Source organism: Cupressus sempervirens, chromosome 11, assembly GCF_028749045.1.
Source record: "Cupressus sempervirens isolate cs-2001-9-10 chromosome 11, ASM2874904v1, whole genome shotgun sequence".
Classification (NCBI taxonomy): domain Eukaryota; kingdom Viridiplantae; phylum Streptophyta; class Pinopsida; order Cupressales; family Cupressaceae; genus Cupressus; species Cupressus sempervirens.
Genome location: NC_143128.1, coordinates 84352071 through 84367508, shown reverse-complemented (window position 1 = coordinate 84367508; position 15438 = coordinate 84352071). Strand labels below are relative to the sequence as shown.

The following is a 15438-nucleotide window of genomic DNA, read 5'->3' as shown; positions in this document are numbered from 1 at the left end:
AAAATTAAATAAAACTACAGTCTAAAACTCCAAACCATCTGGGTTGGCAGTAGTACAATTTTCACAAGAGTTTTCAACCATCTTTGGTGTTCAGCCAAGAGGCAGTCCAGGGGTTCGATCATCAACCCCAGTATTAGCCTATCCATTATAAGAATCGGCAAGTGCAGATCATTATAAAATTCGACTGTAAATGGTTGCTTGAAATTCTATTTAGCAGTAGGTTCAATAGCAGGGTACAATCGCCATTATTGGGCACTACAATGATTTGAAATTTGTCACCAACACCAACAAACACTTAGGCGATTTATAGCAATCCAGGTTCCTTCGATTTTGAATATATTTGCTTGAAGATTTTAAATAGTGTCAAGTTGCCTAAAGAGTTAATAGTTTCAGTCATTTATATCTGTAGAAGCTATTTTGTTACAAGTTGCTTATTGTAAGTGTAACAAATCTGCCATGAATGCATATATATTTCACATCTGTATTTGAACTAAGTTGATTGCTCAGTATTTTATCTATAATAGTACAGATCAGATTTCTTGCCAAGTATTTGACAAAATTCTATAGTGCAATATCAGTGTTTTTGGTGATCTTATTAGCAAGGGTCATTATAGACTCCTAAAGATTCAGGCAATTTTATGGAAAGTTGGAGGTGCTTGGTCATCTTTGTGGTGTTTCTCGGTTGGAGGCTTGACCGAATGAGCTTGGTGGATAAGCTTGGTGTTTGGTCGAAGAAGAAGGGTGGGTGCTCGGTGATTATTGGGCGTAGTGTTGGCCTAGGTGCTTGGTCGCTGAAGGTACTTGGTTGTTGATGGGACTCGATCGATGCAGGAGCTCGACATCTTCTGTTGCTTGGTATTCACTGTTCTGCTCAGCATGTATTGGTTGCTCGACATGTGTTAGTTGCTTGACAATGCTTGGGAGTTTGTTGACACTCGGCTGTATGTTGGTGCCGACTAGAGTTCTTGTGAGTTTTCTTGATTCTTTGGTGCATTTAATGCGTGTAGCGTGTGATCGTGACGTGGATCGATCTGGGAGCTTGTGTGGACATATTTGTGTCTCCTATGTGCATTTAATTTATGTTGTAAGCCTTCTAAGGTGTTTTGGTATTTAATATCTGTTGGAGGCTGACTTGTGGCTCAACATATATTTAATGCAAGGGATTTAATTTAATTTGTAATGAACTGGGCCAACTTGTGGCTTACTTGGGTATAAGTAGGGGGTCTTGTAGAGTCTTTAGGCATTCATTTATTCAAATGGAGTGGATCTTGAGTTCAGCGTGGAGTAGTTGAAGGGCGATTTTTCCTGATTCTGTGGACAGAGCGCCGAATGTGAGGCAGTTTATAGCAAGATTGTAGTGGAGTTGTGAGTTTGTGAGTAGGGCTAGTAGCTAAGGCTTGAGAACTAAAGGATTTCTTGGTGGACCTGAGGGTACAAGTGTAGATTCTTCTTGGTGTTCTTATCTAGTTGTGGATTTGGACTAGCTAGTGTTTGAGTTGGACCTTGAGGGATGTTGCAGAATTGTTGTTGTAATTGCTGTTGTATTTGATCCTAACCTAGAAGGCCTTACAACTGGGCATATTGCATGTAAATAGTTATATTTATGAATAAAGTATTGTGATTTGGTATTAGATTGTGTATCTTGTATTGTGTTTCCGCTGTGTGGTAATTTGCTGGGGGCTAGGACATCTCCTTTGGGGATTCTCCTACCTTGTACTGCATCAAAATTGCCTGCGAGCTACAAGACAACATGTTGCTGCACATATACATGTCATCAAAGAACATGGATGCCACAAAGAAATGTAGTGATTGATGCCCATGGAATAGATTTGCTGGCAAAAGCCATATGCCACAACCTTGGATGCACTCTCCCTGCTCATGCCATAATGGAAGCTTTCGTAAAAGTATATAGACATCCATAAAAGCATAAAAGACCTAAATTGTCAAGTGTTGTAGATAGAACTATTCTGGTAGACGTAAATGAAAACAATGGAAGAGTATGGAGATGAAAGTGAATTTTCAACAAAAGCCTTCCAAGTTAATGACATTTTGAGAGTATATGCTCTCTTGAACACATACGTTGATTGCAAAACATTGTTTGAAACAATGGATCTAAAACGATTTCGAGATTGTTGCAAGCATAGATTTATTTCAAGTACCTTCTATAGGCATACCTTCCTTTGCAAGCTTCAAAGGATTTGTAAGGGAAAATGATATTGTTGATCCCAAATATTGTTACTTGAAGAATGTGATGTACTTTTCCCTGCTACACTTGAGGGTGTTCTTAAGAGAAAATGCTAGTGATGTAAAGGGTAAATTGATAACCGAGGCAACTAATCATCATGTAGACATTGAAATATTTCCAAATGTTCGCTTTGCAGTCCAACTTATCTTGTTGCTAACTTGGATGTTGATCTCTGACAAAAAGGAAGACATGTTGAGGCATATGACATTCAAGCTTCTAAGATCTATTAAATAGAAAATTTTTACCATATTTGATGCAAAAATTGTTGAACGATATAAGATTGAGAATTTTACATTGAGCTGTAAAGAGCTATTTGCCTTGATCTTTTTCCTTTGTCTCTGTGGATGTTCTTGTAGGAAAAGAAGAATGGTATATTAGGCATGCTACCAAATATTGTGCAAGCCATGATCTTATGAAAGCAGCTCCAAAATGATCTCGGATCTATTACTTTTATGTCATATACAAATCATGCTAGATATTGTGTCCTTAGAAGAAAGATGACAACTATGATTAGGAAGGGTATCCTTCTGTGATAAGATGAAACATCTAAAGGTTTTGTTTAAATTGACCATCGAGGATTATATTGGTTCAAAGGGAGACGATCATGTTGAGATGACTTCTCTAGTGACCAAGAAACTATAGCAATCGAGAAAGAGAAGATAGTAGATATACAATACATGGTTGTGACATTCCTGGTGCTTTGTTTGGAACCAACAAGGTAGCAAAGAAAAGAACATTACTAAAGTCTTGTGACCCAGCTCAGAACTAGGTCTATGATGTACCGGCATAAGAGATAAGTATTTCATATCCTCGAATAATGTTCATTAGCTAATACTATAACATTGGGATAGCAAATCTTGCATGCTTCTATGATTAACATTTCTCTTCGAGACAATTTAGTTTTATCAACTATTTGGAATGTTTGACGGATCAAGAAGCATAAGAAATTGCACTCAAGGGAAAGAAAACTTGATACCTTAAGTTGAATTGAAAATGGACATCAAATTCAGAGGGAGTCAGATAATCTACTAGAGGAAACCTTGGACGAGTAGGTTAGAAGGTTGACATCACATTCAGAAAAGGTCTAAGACGAGAAGGTCAAAAGGTTGTTGCATGTACTTGGAGCTTTAGATAGAAGCCATATCATCATAAATGTTGGTGTCACCAAGACTTGGGATAAATCTGTAGTTTATCACATTCACTCATGTTACTGTGAAATTAGACAAGTACATTTGTTTACGAGAAACTACTACGAATAATGTTGTGATCAGAATAGAGAGAGTTGCTAGAAAATTTTCCAAGTGAATCTTTGATGACTTTGATCACAGTGATTCAAAGGGATTGGACCATGCAGATGGTTTCTAGACAAGGTACATTTTCACTGAAGAATGAATGAATGATATTCTCAAAAAGTCTCATACCAAAGTAAAGTTAGTACATTTTGAGACTAGCTTGGAGTTGTGAAGAATGAAGCCCTCAATGATTTCTTGAAGTGTACTTTATTGGATCTTCTTTGTGAGAGCGAAGCTTAAAAGTAAAACCCATGTAGGAGTAGTTACAACGGTCCACCCTCGTATATGGTTCATGGTGGATTTCATGTGTGTGACTCCATGACTTTATGGCCCCCCTTGTATACATTATTGAAAGGTGATGATCTTTTAGATAATGAACACTTGTATTTGACATTGTAAGATGACGACTTTACAATGATTAGTTTCACTATCATGATGGATATCATGTGACTTGATATCCGTTGACATGTCATGATAGTTAGTATCTCTTGGACATTTTGATAGATGTCACGAGATTTGATATTTGTTGAAGATCATTATGTTCCTTACGAGATAGTCGTGGTGGATAAGTGTTTACGTGGATATGCCATGATTGTTATGGTAGACATCATGAGAATTGATGTCAGTGCACATACCATAACTTGGATATTTATGTAGAATGTCATGTGACTTGATATTCCTGAGCATATTATATCCATTAATATCACAAGTAAGGTGATGTTTTATCCTTCAATAGAAGAGCCTTTTGTTGTGATGTATACTTGGTCATGATTTATCTTCCCCAGCTAAGAGGAAGTATTGAAGAAATGATATCTTTGGTCAGATATTGAAATGATGATTGATTTCATGATGTATATATGTGTGTTTGTATATCAGCCTCTGTATATTTTGATATACATGCACACACATATATTTGTATTGCACTCGGTCATATCATTACATTATATATTTTTGGAAATCCAATCAACATGTTTGGATCTGATTGAAGAACCATAGATTCTAAGTATATGATCAATCTACATTTTATGACTGCTGAATTGCAGATTATAGTTAACTGATGTTTCATATCCAATCCCGATCGAACATCATGTTCAGCAATTAGAAACAGATCAAACATTTAATATGTTCGAGCAAGATGACTTTCAATCTTGATTAGGGAAATCATTTGCAGTTGTTAAATGTTGAAACCCGATTAGAGATCAGCATGAAGAGGTACCTCTTCATGAGACATACCCATGAATGCCCGCTCATGGATATGTCTACTCACATCCTATATAATGCAGATCCAATCCCAAGGAAAGACATTGAAATTAATATATGCTCTGCCCTTTGGAGTTCGGTGACTGCAAATATCAGATTCAGAATTGCTAAGTAATATTCAAATTTTTCATTTGCATACACAGTTTACAAAGATTGAATTCTGATTACATCTTGCAGAATAGAATCAGAGATTAGTAATTATCATATTCAGAAAATTAATAGACATTCATAGTTCTTATTGAAATAAATTTTAATCATATTTAACATAAACCATCCTTTTTGGCCTTTTTAGTGGTTACTTTTAGGGTTGGAGAGTCAAATAGACCAAATTAGACAACAAAAAAAACTTTAAAAAAGTCATTTTTGTTTTGTTTTGAGATCGTATTTGGCCCCTAGGCAGAAAATTCTTCCAAATTCGCTCCAAATTCTGCTCAGGTTCCTCTGAGAGAATTTTTGCAGGGAATTTGTGGCTCTGTAGATGAATTTGGAGTGAACTTGACAAGGACCAGACTTTGAGGGTTACTAGAGAGACTCTGGTAACTTAGTTAACAAGGCATTTCAATCATTTATTCAGATTATTGAAATATCATTTGACTTGATAGGAATAACTGTATACAAGTTAGATGTAGCACTCATTCATGGAGCCAAATTTCTACTAAAAAGGAGACATCGTAGTTTCCATGGATTACCCTTAGAGTTGTTGGAGGATGGAGACTATTTTCTCTTGAGTACGTTTCATAATTACATGAGAAAAACTCTCGTCAAGGTTAGGGATGCATCCCTTTATAATATTGTCGAATAAGTGTGATTTATTCATAATTGATGCACACCACTGAATCACCATGCCCATCTCTGCCTTTGTAGCAATGAAACTTGCAAAGTAGCCTCTTGAGAGTTATGCGGTTTAGATTTTGCCTATTATGCGAGATTTGTTTTATTTTAATATTTGCTTAAGGCATTCTGGATAAAAAATCTAACGAAAATAGTTTGTCATTGGAAAATCTTACAGGAGTTTCTTGCACATTTTGCTGAAATCTATTATAAATTTTGTGTTTCTTCCTTCAACCATGTATATTCCTGCCTTGCTTCAGGTGCTCTTACTTAGTAGGGGAAGATCGGGGAATTGAATTCTTCCCCTATTCAGCTATTACTGAAACCTATCAATCTTATATAAAAATAACAATAAAGGCAACCAGATGAAAGGCATATTCAAATTAAGTGTTATGTTTGTCTTTATTTTCTGTGTACACTTTAGACAAAAGTTCTGTTGCAATCCTGCATAGACATAACTTTTTTAATCTTGTTTCTTTAACTTTTTGAACTGCAGATCATTTTGACACATGAGCATGCAGATGCAGTGTTGGGTTTAGATGAGATTAGGGGAGTACAACCATATAGTTCCTATAATGATATTGAACCAACACCCATTTACCTCAATCAATTCACCATGGACAGGTACCTTCACGTTTGCCCATTTGTCTCTAATGTGTGTGTGTGTGTGTGTGTGTGTGTGTGTGTGTATACATACATCCTTGCTTACTCCATGAATGCTTTGTGATGTTTAGAAAGAAATACCTTTAATTATTGGTTAAGTTTTGAATCTGTCCCACATACAGCTTTTGTGATGTAAAAAATATCAATTACTTCAAGTAAAAAATAATTTGGAAAATTAGGTAAATACAATATGCATCCGAAATTCACAACATTATTAACAGCTGACCCATGAATATGTAGAACACGTGTACTACTAAGAGTGGAGGAGGGGAAGGGTGGAGGTGGGGAAGTGAGTAGGTGGGGGTGAATTAGTAGTAAATATGGCTTGTACTTTTCATCCAATGCCAAACTTTATGTATTTACTTCAAATTGTTTTGTCTAAAGCTTCAAATCAAAGATATAAGAGAGGCACCATGAAACCAAGAGACAATGCATAGGAATATGAAGTGGAAACCCAATAGGAAAAACCATGGTGAGCAATGCTGTTAGGATCTACTGCCCTAATCCAGCCTCACAAATCTGAAACCAATTACAATGTTTTAAGGGCTCCAACTTCTTGTGTGGTTTTCACACCATCGCTCCATTGCTAATGGCGACCCCCTCTTTGTTTTCATTAGCGATTAGGAGCAGTTGTCTAAGATGGTCTTGAGTAGTTTGAGCAATTTTGGCTCGTTGGGAAGCAAGTTTTGGTCTCGGGTTTGTGCAAGCATTTTGATGCCACTTAGCGGAATTTTCATGAAACTTTTTGGTTCAGGGGAGATGAATTTCTATGTTGGGAAAAGGGATGAAGTTTGTGAGAGAACCAAGTTTTGGTGGAAATTTCGGATCTTTCGAAATCTCCCCCTTGCTGGAAATTTTGGATCTTCCAAAATCTCCCCCTTGGTGGAAATTTCATATCTTCCAAAATCTCCCGTTTGGTGGAAATTTCGGATCTTCCGAAATCTCCTCTCTCATTTATCCCAAAAATCTCAAGACTCGGGCCTTTTATTTGATGCCAACTTAAGCATTACAACTTTAGAACGATGAGGGGAAGAAATTGATAATTTTTCAAGAGATTTTTCCCTTTGGTGGAAATTTCACAAGTTCAAAATTTTCCATCGGTGGAAATTTTGCATCTTCCAAAAACTTTTTGTGGAAATTTTGAATCATCCGAAATCTTCCCTTTATGTGGAAATTTTGGATCTTTCGAAATCTCCCCTTTAGGAAATTTTGGATCTTCCGGGATCTCCCCTTCGGTGAAAATTTTACATCTTTCGAAATCTCCCCTTCGGTGGAAATTTCACATCTTCCGAAATCTCCCCCTTGGTGGAAATTTTGCATCTTTCGAAATCTCCCTTGTCCCTTCCCATCTACTACCAAGCGCTAAAATTGTTCAATGGGAAATATTTTGCCTCCTAAATTTGAAAATTCAAGATTGATGGTGTTAAGGTGATTTTATTTTTGTAATTTAATTTAAAAATGTGGGAGTTATCACCACTAAGATGCCTAACTTTGGATGATCTAAAAAGGAAATTTGAATTACTTCAAGACTAATTGAATGGGTAGAGTTGCGAGAGAAATGAATTTTAATGCAAAATGGGATGAATCTTGTTTATTGATGTGATTTTGCTTTTCGGATTTTTCAAGAACTTAATACTTTCTTTTTGTTTTGCAAGGTGAATTCAACATGGAAAGGGGGTGGATGCAAATCCATTCTTGGAAAATCATAGCGTTGTTGGTTCACATACCTCCATTGTCACAACTACAGGAAGGAGAAGCTTGAGGGCAAGGTGATGATCAAGGCCTCAAAATTTCGAGTGGATACCACAAGGAAATGGCTCAAGCCTGAGGACTCAAGTCAGAGGGAAGGATTCATGGTCAAGCTATCAACCCGCAAACTCAAGTCAGAATCAAGAGCAAATTTAGGAAAGCACAGAGGATCCAACTACATGAGGACATATTCAAGGAGAATCAAGAAAGATCAAGTTCATGAGCTCACAAAGATGCAAGTGATTCAAGTCAATTCCATGAGGAAATTTTGAAGGATGGACGAAATAAAAAATATCGGGAGATACTCTACAAGCCAATTATGCAAATAACTTTAAATGTTGGAATCAGCAATTATGCACATAACACAATAACACAAGATTTACGTGGAAACCCAATGCAGGAGAAAACCATGACAAATAATTGCTTTATATATAAACTTGTTCTTTTATAAAATGATTTGTAGGCTCCAACCTACTAGAGGCTACGACCTCTAAGTTTATAAGCATTGACTCAGTGGAAGATCCAATTCCCACAGTTCGCAAGCTCAAACCTATTGGAAGCATCAACCCCACTGTTGTCTTCATGAGCACCACTCCACTGCACACCAACTCATTTTCCACCTTGTCAATGTCGCTTAATCAACTGAAGATGGATATTTTTATTGCACGCCATTCTCTTCTTATCTTCATATAAGCTTATACACTTTTCTCTTTTCTTGAAGTTGGTCAATAACACTCAATTTTACTCTTCACTCTTCCTTTACAAAAATGTATATTAGATAAAAACCTGATTATATAATTTCTTTTGTCTACTCAATTACTCTGCTAAATATATATGCTCTCCTTTTATAATTCACACTTTCTTTCTCTCAAATAAATATATAAATCAGATAAAAAATCTGATTATATATTCCTTTATATTACTTTTATCAACAACACATGTGACTCCCCTGACACTATCTCCTCCCTGGTTAAGAAAGATGGTCTGGATAACCTAAAGGCCCCCACTAACAATCTTGTGGTGCAGGACAACAACAAATCTCTGGCGAACAACAAGGCTCTAAAGTTGGGAACGGAGGAAAAAGGGGCTGTTATTCGCAAGGATCTCCAGGAGCTCAAAGATAGGTGCAATGTTGTGGAGGAGGGCTTCACCCTCTTCTCAAAGTTCACCCTTAAGGTGACTCATGCGGCTGCCACCACTCTCCAGTTGTTGGCAAATGCATCGGAGGAGGAGAACCTTGGGAAGGACCTGAAGCTTCTCTATAGCTTTCTTGTTGCAGATTGGGCCAAGGTGCTCCTGGTTGGGAAAGGAAAGAAAAAGGATGCCAGTTAGTGGCCTCTTGGTGTCTGGTCTGTTTTGGTGCTCTACTGGTTTTCACTATCCATCCTTTGGTGATGGTTTTGTTTTTTATGCTGAACTTAGTTCTAGGCTATAGGTGGTAGGATGCGAAGACCACCTACATGCATTTTGATAAACTAATAAACTTTGTTGTTTCTATGGGTAGAATCTCTAGTACTTTTAATTACAGTTATTTTGTTACTTATGTTTTTGATATAAATCTTTAGGGGTGGTGTGTGTGGTTGTCTACTAGTTGACGGCTGGCTTTTTGTTGGTCGTGCCTCCACTGTTGTAAAGGGCTTGCCCCCTACTTTTGGCTGCTTTTATATCAAAAACAACACATATATATTCTTCATTTGTCTTCCTTACATACATAAATTCTTCGTACAACGTACTTTTATGTTCTACATATTCTGCTTTAATCTACACACCTCTGTCTTCTACGCACCACTTCTTACTTCTTGTCTGATCACAGTAACAAAAAATTGATATAAGAATTAATATCTTATCCTTTATAGGATATGACTTATCAAATTGTGGTCACGTGCCTTTATAAATTAAAATAATAGTACTTCTTAATTCATCACACCTTTTCAAAATAATCTTTACGCCTCATACCTCTTCTAACTTATGCTTAAGTTAATCACCGCTATCATTTGTAATTTAAACACTCTCTAGATCCATCATAATCGTGATTGACTTAGCAAAGAAAACCAAGCTGCTGACTTGGAACCCACGATGCCTATGCATGTTCTTGTGCTTTTACACTATGATGGTGGCGACTTCAGTTTCAATGCATTCAATTCGTACATGATCTAGATTGTTGATGAAGTTACTCTATACTCCATAAATATTGCACATTTCTTGTTAATCTTTATCGTTTCTTTCATACCCCTTTTTCACCATCGACTATTATCTTTTCAATGGGATTACCTTTTTCATCGTAAATATCAGTTGTATACAACGTCCTGCTGTTACGTTGCTGACCGGGCACTTTGAATATGTTTTTATCTCAGTGTATGCCAAGTTTCAATAATAGAAGCCGCTGTCTTAAACTCCATCAACGTCACTGTATATATCTAGCCCATAGGCTATTTTTAGCCTCGTGGACGTTAAAATTTTATCTATCTATCTATCTATATTTCATTGCTTATTATAGTTTACCGCTGTCTTATATTCTTTTTGATGTGCAACTTCTGTTCATACGTGGATTAATTCCATTGCAAGTTCCATTGCCATCGAATATTTTAGACTTTTGAGAAAACATTATGTGGAATTATTGACCAAACAGATTCAGCTTCCAATCCATTGTCTTTACTGTATAAAATCTGTAAATCACAATCACTGACTATATCATTGAATATTCTATCCTTATCACCCGAATGTAGAACGGCATCATCGTGAGTTCTTGTGACTGCTGGTTACCAAGCCTTGACCATGTTTCTGCCAACTCATCGTCACTACTTACGTTGCATCTTTCCTTTAGTCGCCATTGTCAATTATGGTTACTAATCCTTACTATTGACTGTCGTTATATATATCACTGGTTTATACAGGAATGTTAATTGAAGAGTCTTGACAGTATCTCTCGATTTATCTGTGTCATTTCTGAATTTCACACTCTCTTACTTTCATCGAAAACCTTCAAGTTGTTGCCTTATAACATTCATTGCCTTGTATCTCAGATATGCTATCTTACAGACAATATTACCAACTATTCTGTAGTTACTGTTATCGGTAGTTGTTAGTTCAGTATCATTTCACCATTCGAGTCACTTCCTCTTAATGCATTCTTATTTTGATAAAATCTTTTGGTCTTTCTGGTAAGACACATCGCACATAGTGTAAATGCTAGAACTGTAGTCATGATGATCTGGAAACACTTTATATGCTGCATTCTTCCTTCTTGCCGCTGATTTCTCCAAGGCTGGGCTTCTATCACCGTCTTATGTAGATGGCCACCATGTTCCCAGTGTTGTAATATAGTTTTGTCTTGTATTATGTTCTTTGTTATCATTCACATATATTTAGATTATATATCTCTTTGAGTCGTTTATCATTTGCTTCTTAATCTCTATGTGTTTGGTCATTGCCAACATATATTTCTGGTCTTAGTTGATGTGGCAATATGACTTTTTATCTTCTAAAACATCTTTAGTCCCACCATTCAAACCTTATATTTAGTGAACTCTTAGATGTCAATAAACATTACTCATTAATTACGGCTAGACTTCTATTTGATGACCTTATTTGCTTATAGATACTTACTGTTCATCATACTCCTTGGGATAACATAATGTGTAGATAGATGTGATTATGTGCATACATATCTCAGCCTTTCTTCATTTCCTATACCATGTGTATGTATAATGGAACACTTGAATATAGTTTTGTCTTGTATTATGTTCTTTGTTATCATTCACATATATTTAGATTATATATGTCTTTGAGTCGTTTATCATTTGCTTCTTAATCTCTATGTGTTTGGTCATCGCCAACATATATTTCTGGTCTTAGCTGATGTGGCAATATGACTTTTTATCTTCTAAAACATCTTTAGTCCCACCATTCAAACCTTATACTTAGTGAACTCTTAGATGTCAATAAACATTACTCATTAATTACGGCTAGACTTCTATTTGATGACCTTATTTGCTTATAGATACTTACAGTTTATCATACTCCTTGGGATAACATAATATGTAGATAGATATGATTATGTGCATACATATCTCAGCCTTTCTTCATTTCCTATGCCATGTGTATGTATAATGGAACACTTGAAAATCTTCTACACATGATACAAAGCAATATTTCAATTTGTGGCAATATGACATGTTTCCTCATATCTTATTCCTTTGACATTAATGGTATTTATACTAATAGTCTTGACACTCTTTGACATCAATGAGAATACTACAACAATCTCCTTGAAACTCTTTGACATTAATGAAAATAATTCCATCAGGCCCTTCATTGTCATTGAGCAACTATTAAAGGCCAAGGCCTTCTCATTTACAGGGGGTTAGATTGGTGGAACTTAGGAGATTAACTTAGAGATTAGAGGTAGTAGAGAGCTAGAGTAGAGTAGGGTAGCTAAGGGAGAGACTTGATGAAGTTATTGCTATAATACTTGTCAAAGTAATTGATAATTCATTGGTGGTTCTTCATGGTGGACTACTTGTTATTGTAGTAGATTGCATGGTTTTTTCAATCTTTCACTTGTAGTAGATTTATTTTCATGTTGAAGTAATTTAGTTGAATGAAAGTTATTGTGGATGTTTACTTGTTTGATTCGGACAAATCCGGGCCACTAGCCTCTTATTGGTGGTAAGGGTGGCTTGCGGGGTAAGCCGATGAAAGCAATTAACTTCGATTGATGTTCAATCTTTGGTTTGCATCTAGATGATGAGATTAGAGAGAGGATATTGATGTGAAAATGATTTTTGTATTCCTTAGAGGCTTGCACTAGGTGAGTAGAGCTGTTGGTGAGTTTACATCTAGTAGAGTCCAAGTCATCCATGATTCCTTTCATTCCCAATTAGAGGTAGTAGTAGTAGAAGTTAAATTTAATTTGAAGTGGAACGATTGGAAAATTGAAACTATATTTTCATTGCATTTTAGAGTGAAATCTCTAGAAGTGCAAGAGTTGATATCCATTTAATGAATAGCATAAGTCCCTTTGTGATAACCAGCATATCACATCATAAAACTGAGTGAAGTCCACAATAAGAAGGAACCCTGAAGTCATTTCATGATCTTACTTTGCAAGCTTAGCATGAGAGATGACCTTATATCAAGAGAGGATTGTGTGTTTAGTATTTCTCCTTGAAACATTAAGTATTTGATTCTGCATGTTGTAGTGGAACAAAATTCACATCGACATAACCCTAAGGCACATCAACCATGAACACCTATTCTTAGAGAAACAACTCTTACCAAAATTAGCACCTACTCAATCAAGAAAATAATCTTACTTCTCAGACAATCCAAATACGATTGATAACACCAACTCAATTTTTTTAAAAACCCCTGCCAATTATAGCTCTAACAAACACCAATTTTTCATATGTTGACATTTTGTCAAACACTTCGCAAGCAAACTTATTCCCATTGTAATTCTAGATGGTACCTATTTTGCGTAGAATGTTAGCTTGGAAACATATGGATCTTCACAGCATATGATCTTCTAATGGATTAATGCATATAAGCAGATGTAATGCCAATTCTCCAACTTATTCAATTATAAACTTCACATACACAACTTTGTAATGACCCTTACTATAAAGGCCACTGAAACCCTCAAACTGGACTTAGGAATTTTGTCAAACAGTTGGCATGTAACCGAATAAGGCTGCAATATTACTAATTGTTGTACAACGAAACCTCAATATATGATGCCAATAATGTATGAACAACAATTCCAGATTATAACACTACCAATCTAAGAGATAGATGACAATATGAAACTCAAATATGAAGTCCAATGCAATTCTGATTTTATGACAGCAAATAGAACTGATTACAATGAGAGACTGTCACAACTATGCACTTCTAATACATCAAGCTCTTGACAATGCAATGTTACGACATGAACAATAACCCAGTTCAGATTTGGAATGCAAATGACGAAACTTTTACAACAGTTATTAATGACTGGAAATAACTATTTATGCAATGACAGTGCTGACTGTTCTAATCCTTAACATGCAATATTTTGGCAATCAATATTTTGTGCACCTGGAATAGCTCCAATTTTGCCAGATATGAATGCTGGATTAATGCCACATGAAGACCTCACAATCTGCCCCAAACCGACTCACAAAATTGCTGCTGCTGCCAACTGACAGGGCCGTACAGGTACGGCCTGGTACGGCTGCTAGATAAAAATATTGCGGCTTTTTTTGTCACTCCAAAAGCAATAAATCTAGGCGCCTAGGGTTGCTGAATAACCCCCTAAAATATGAAATTCATCCGTCAAGCCAATTAGGAGTTATGAGCAAAAACGTGGGTCCAAACCCTGGACTGGCAGTCTGAAAATAATGCACAACTGTGTCTTCAAACCCTGTTAATCAATCCACAAATGTTAGGGCACAACTGAAACCCTTATTCCAACCAAAGTAAACCCTTATAACTGAATCTCAATGAAGTCCAAATGAGATGGCTGCATTACCAACTCCTCAAATGCAACAATTCAGGTGATATTTCACACCCTCAAAGTCGCCAATTCAAGGGAATGATTCGTTCCCAAAGATCAAATAATAATTTGCAGACCCAAGAGACTACAAATTTGCTCCACAATGGAAGAAGTAGAAGAAATCTCAAATCCAAGCATGTCAAAATGAGAGGCCCAGCCCTCTATTTATTCACTTTTCTAAGAAGTTGCTAGAACTTCTAGAAACATCCTTTATAAAATCTCATTATAATGCACTTTTTATAATAAAGTAATTTTATAAAATAAAAAGTGCAACTCAACTTAAAATTATAACATGTAGGCCCCAATAACACATAATAATAAAATATAACCTCTTAACACTTCTTCAAGAGCAAGATATGACCATCTGATCCACAGAATTGACTCTCTCCACACCATTTGCCTACGAGAGTCTGGAATAGGCAAAATCCATGATCAATGTCATGTCGAACTAAAGAGGGGACATTACAGTCCGCCCCTCTTGAAATTGCTTGGCCTCAAGCAATCTCAACGCTGGGTGCTGCAAAATAGCTTCCACCTCCCAAGTAGCATCCTCAACAGGTAGATCTTTCCACTTAACCAAGTATTCTCTGATCACTCTTCTGCGAAGCTGCTTTTCTCTGCTCTCCAGGATGGATTCTGGCACTAAAATCAATTTTCCCTCATCGTCTAAAGGAGGTAATACTGCGGAAGGCACCACATTCTGTCCCAACGCCTTCTTGAGGCGGGACACATGAAACACATTGTGCACCTTGCTGTCTGCCGGAAGCCCCAACTCATAGGCCACCTCACCAATTCGCCTGATAACCCTGAATGGTCCGTAATAGCGTGGCTTGAGTTTCTCTGCACCACTCTTCTTAAGAGTA

General features: G+C 36.5%; 1 protein-coding gene across 1 annotated transcript in view; it reads left to right on the top strand.

Moving 5' to 3' along the window:
* The window catches only part of LOC149528338 (putative hydrolase C777.06c), a 124911-nt gene that overhangs the window by 69569 nt on the left and 39904 nt on the right, over positions 1-15438 (top strand). The window contains exon 3 of the mRNA XM_089811700.1: positions 6125-6252. Coding sequence (XP_089667826.1) covers positions 6125-6252 — 128 coding nt within the window. The remainder of the gene's footprint in view (positions 1-6124; positions 6253-15438) is intronic.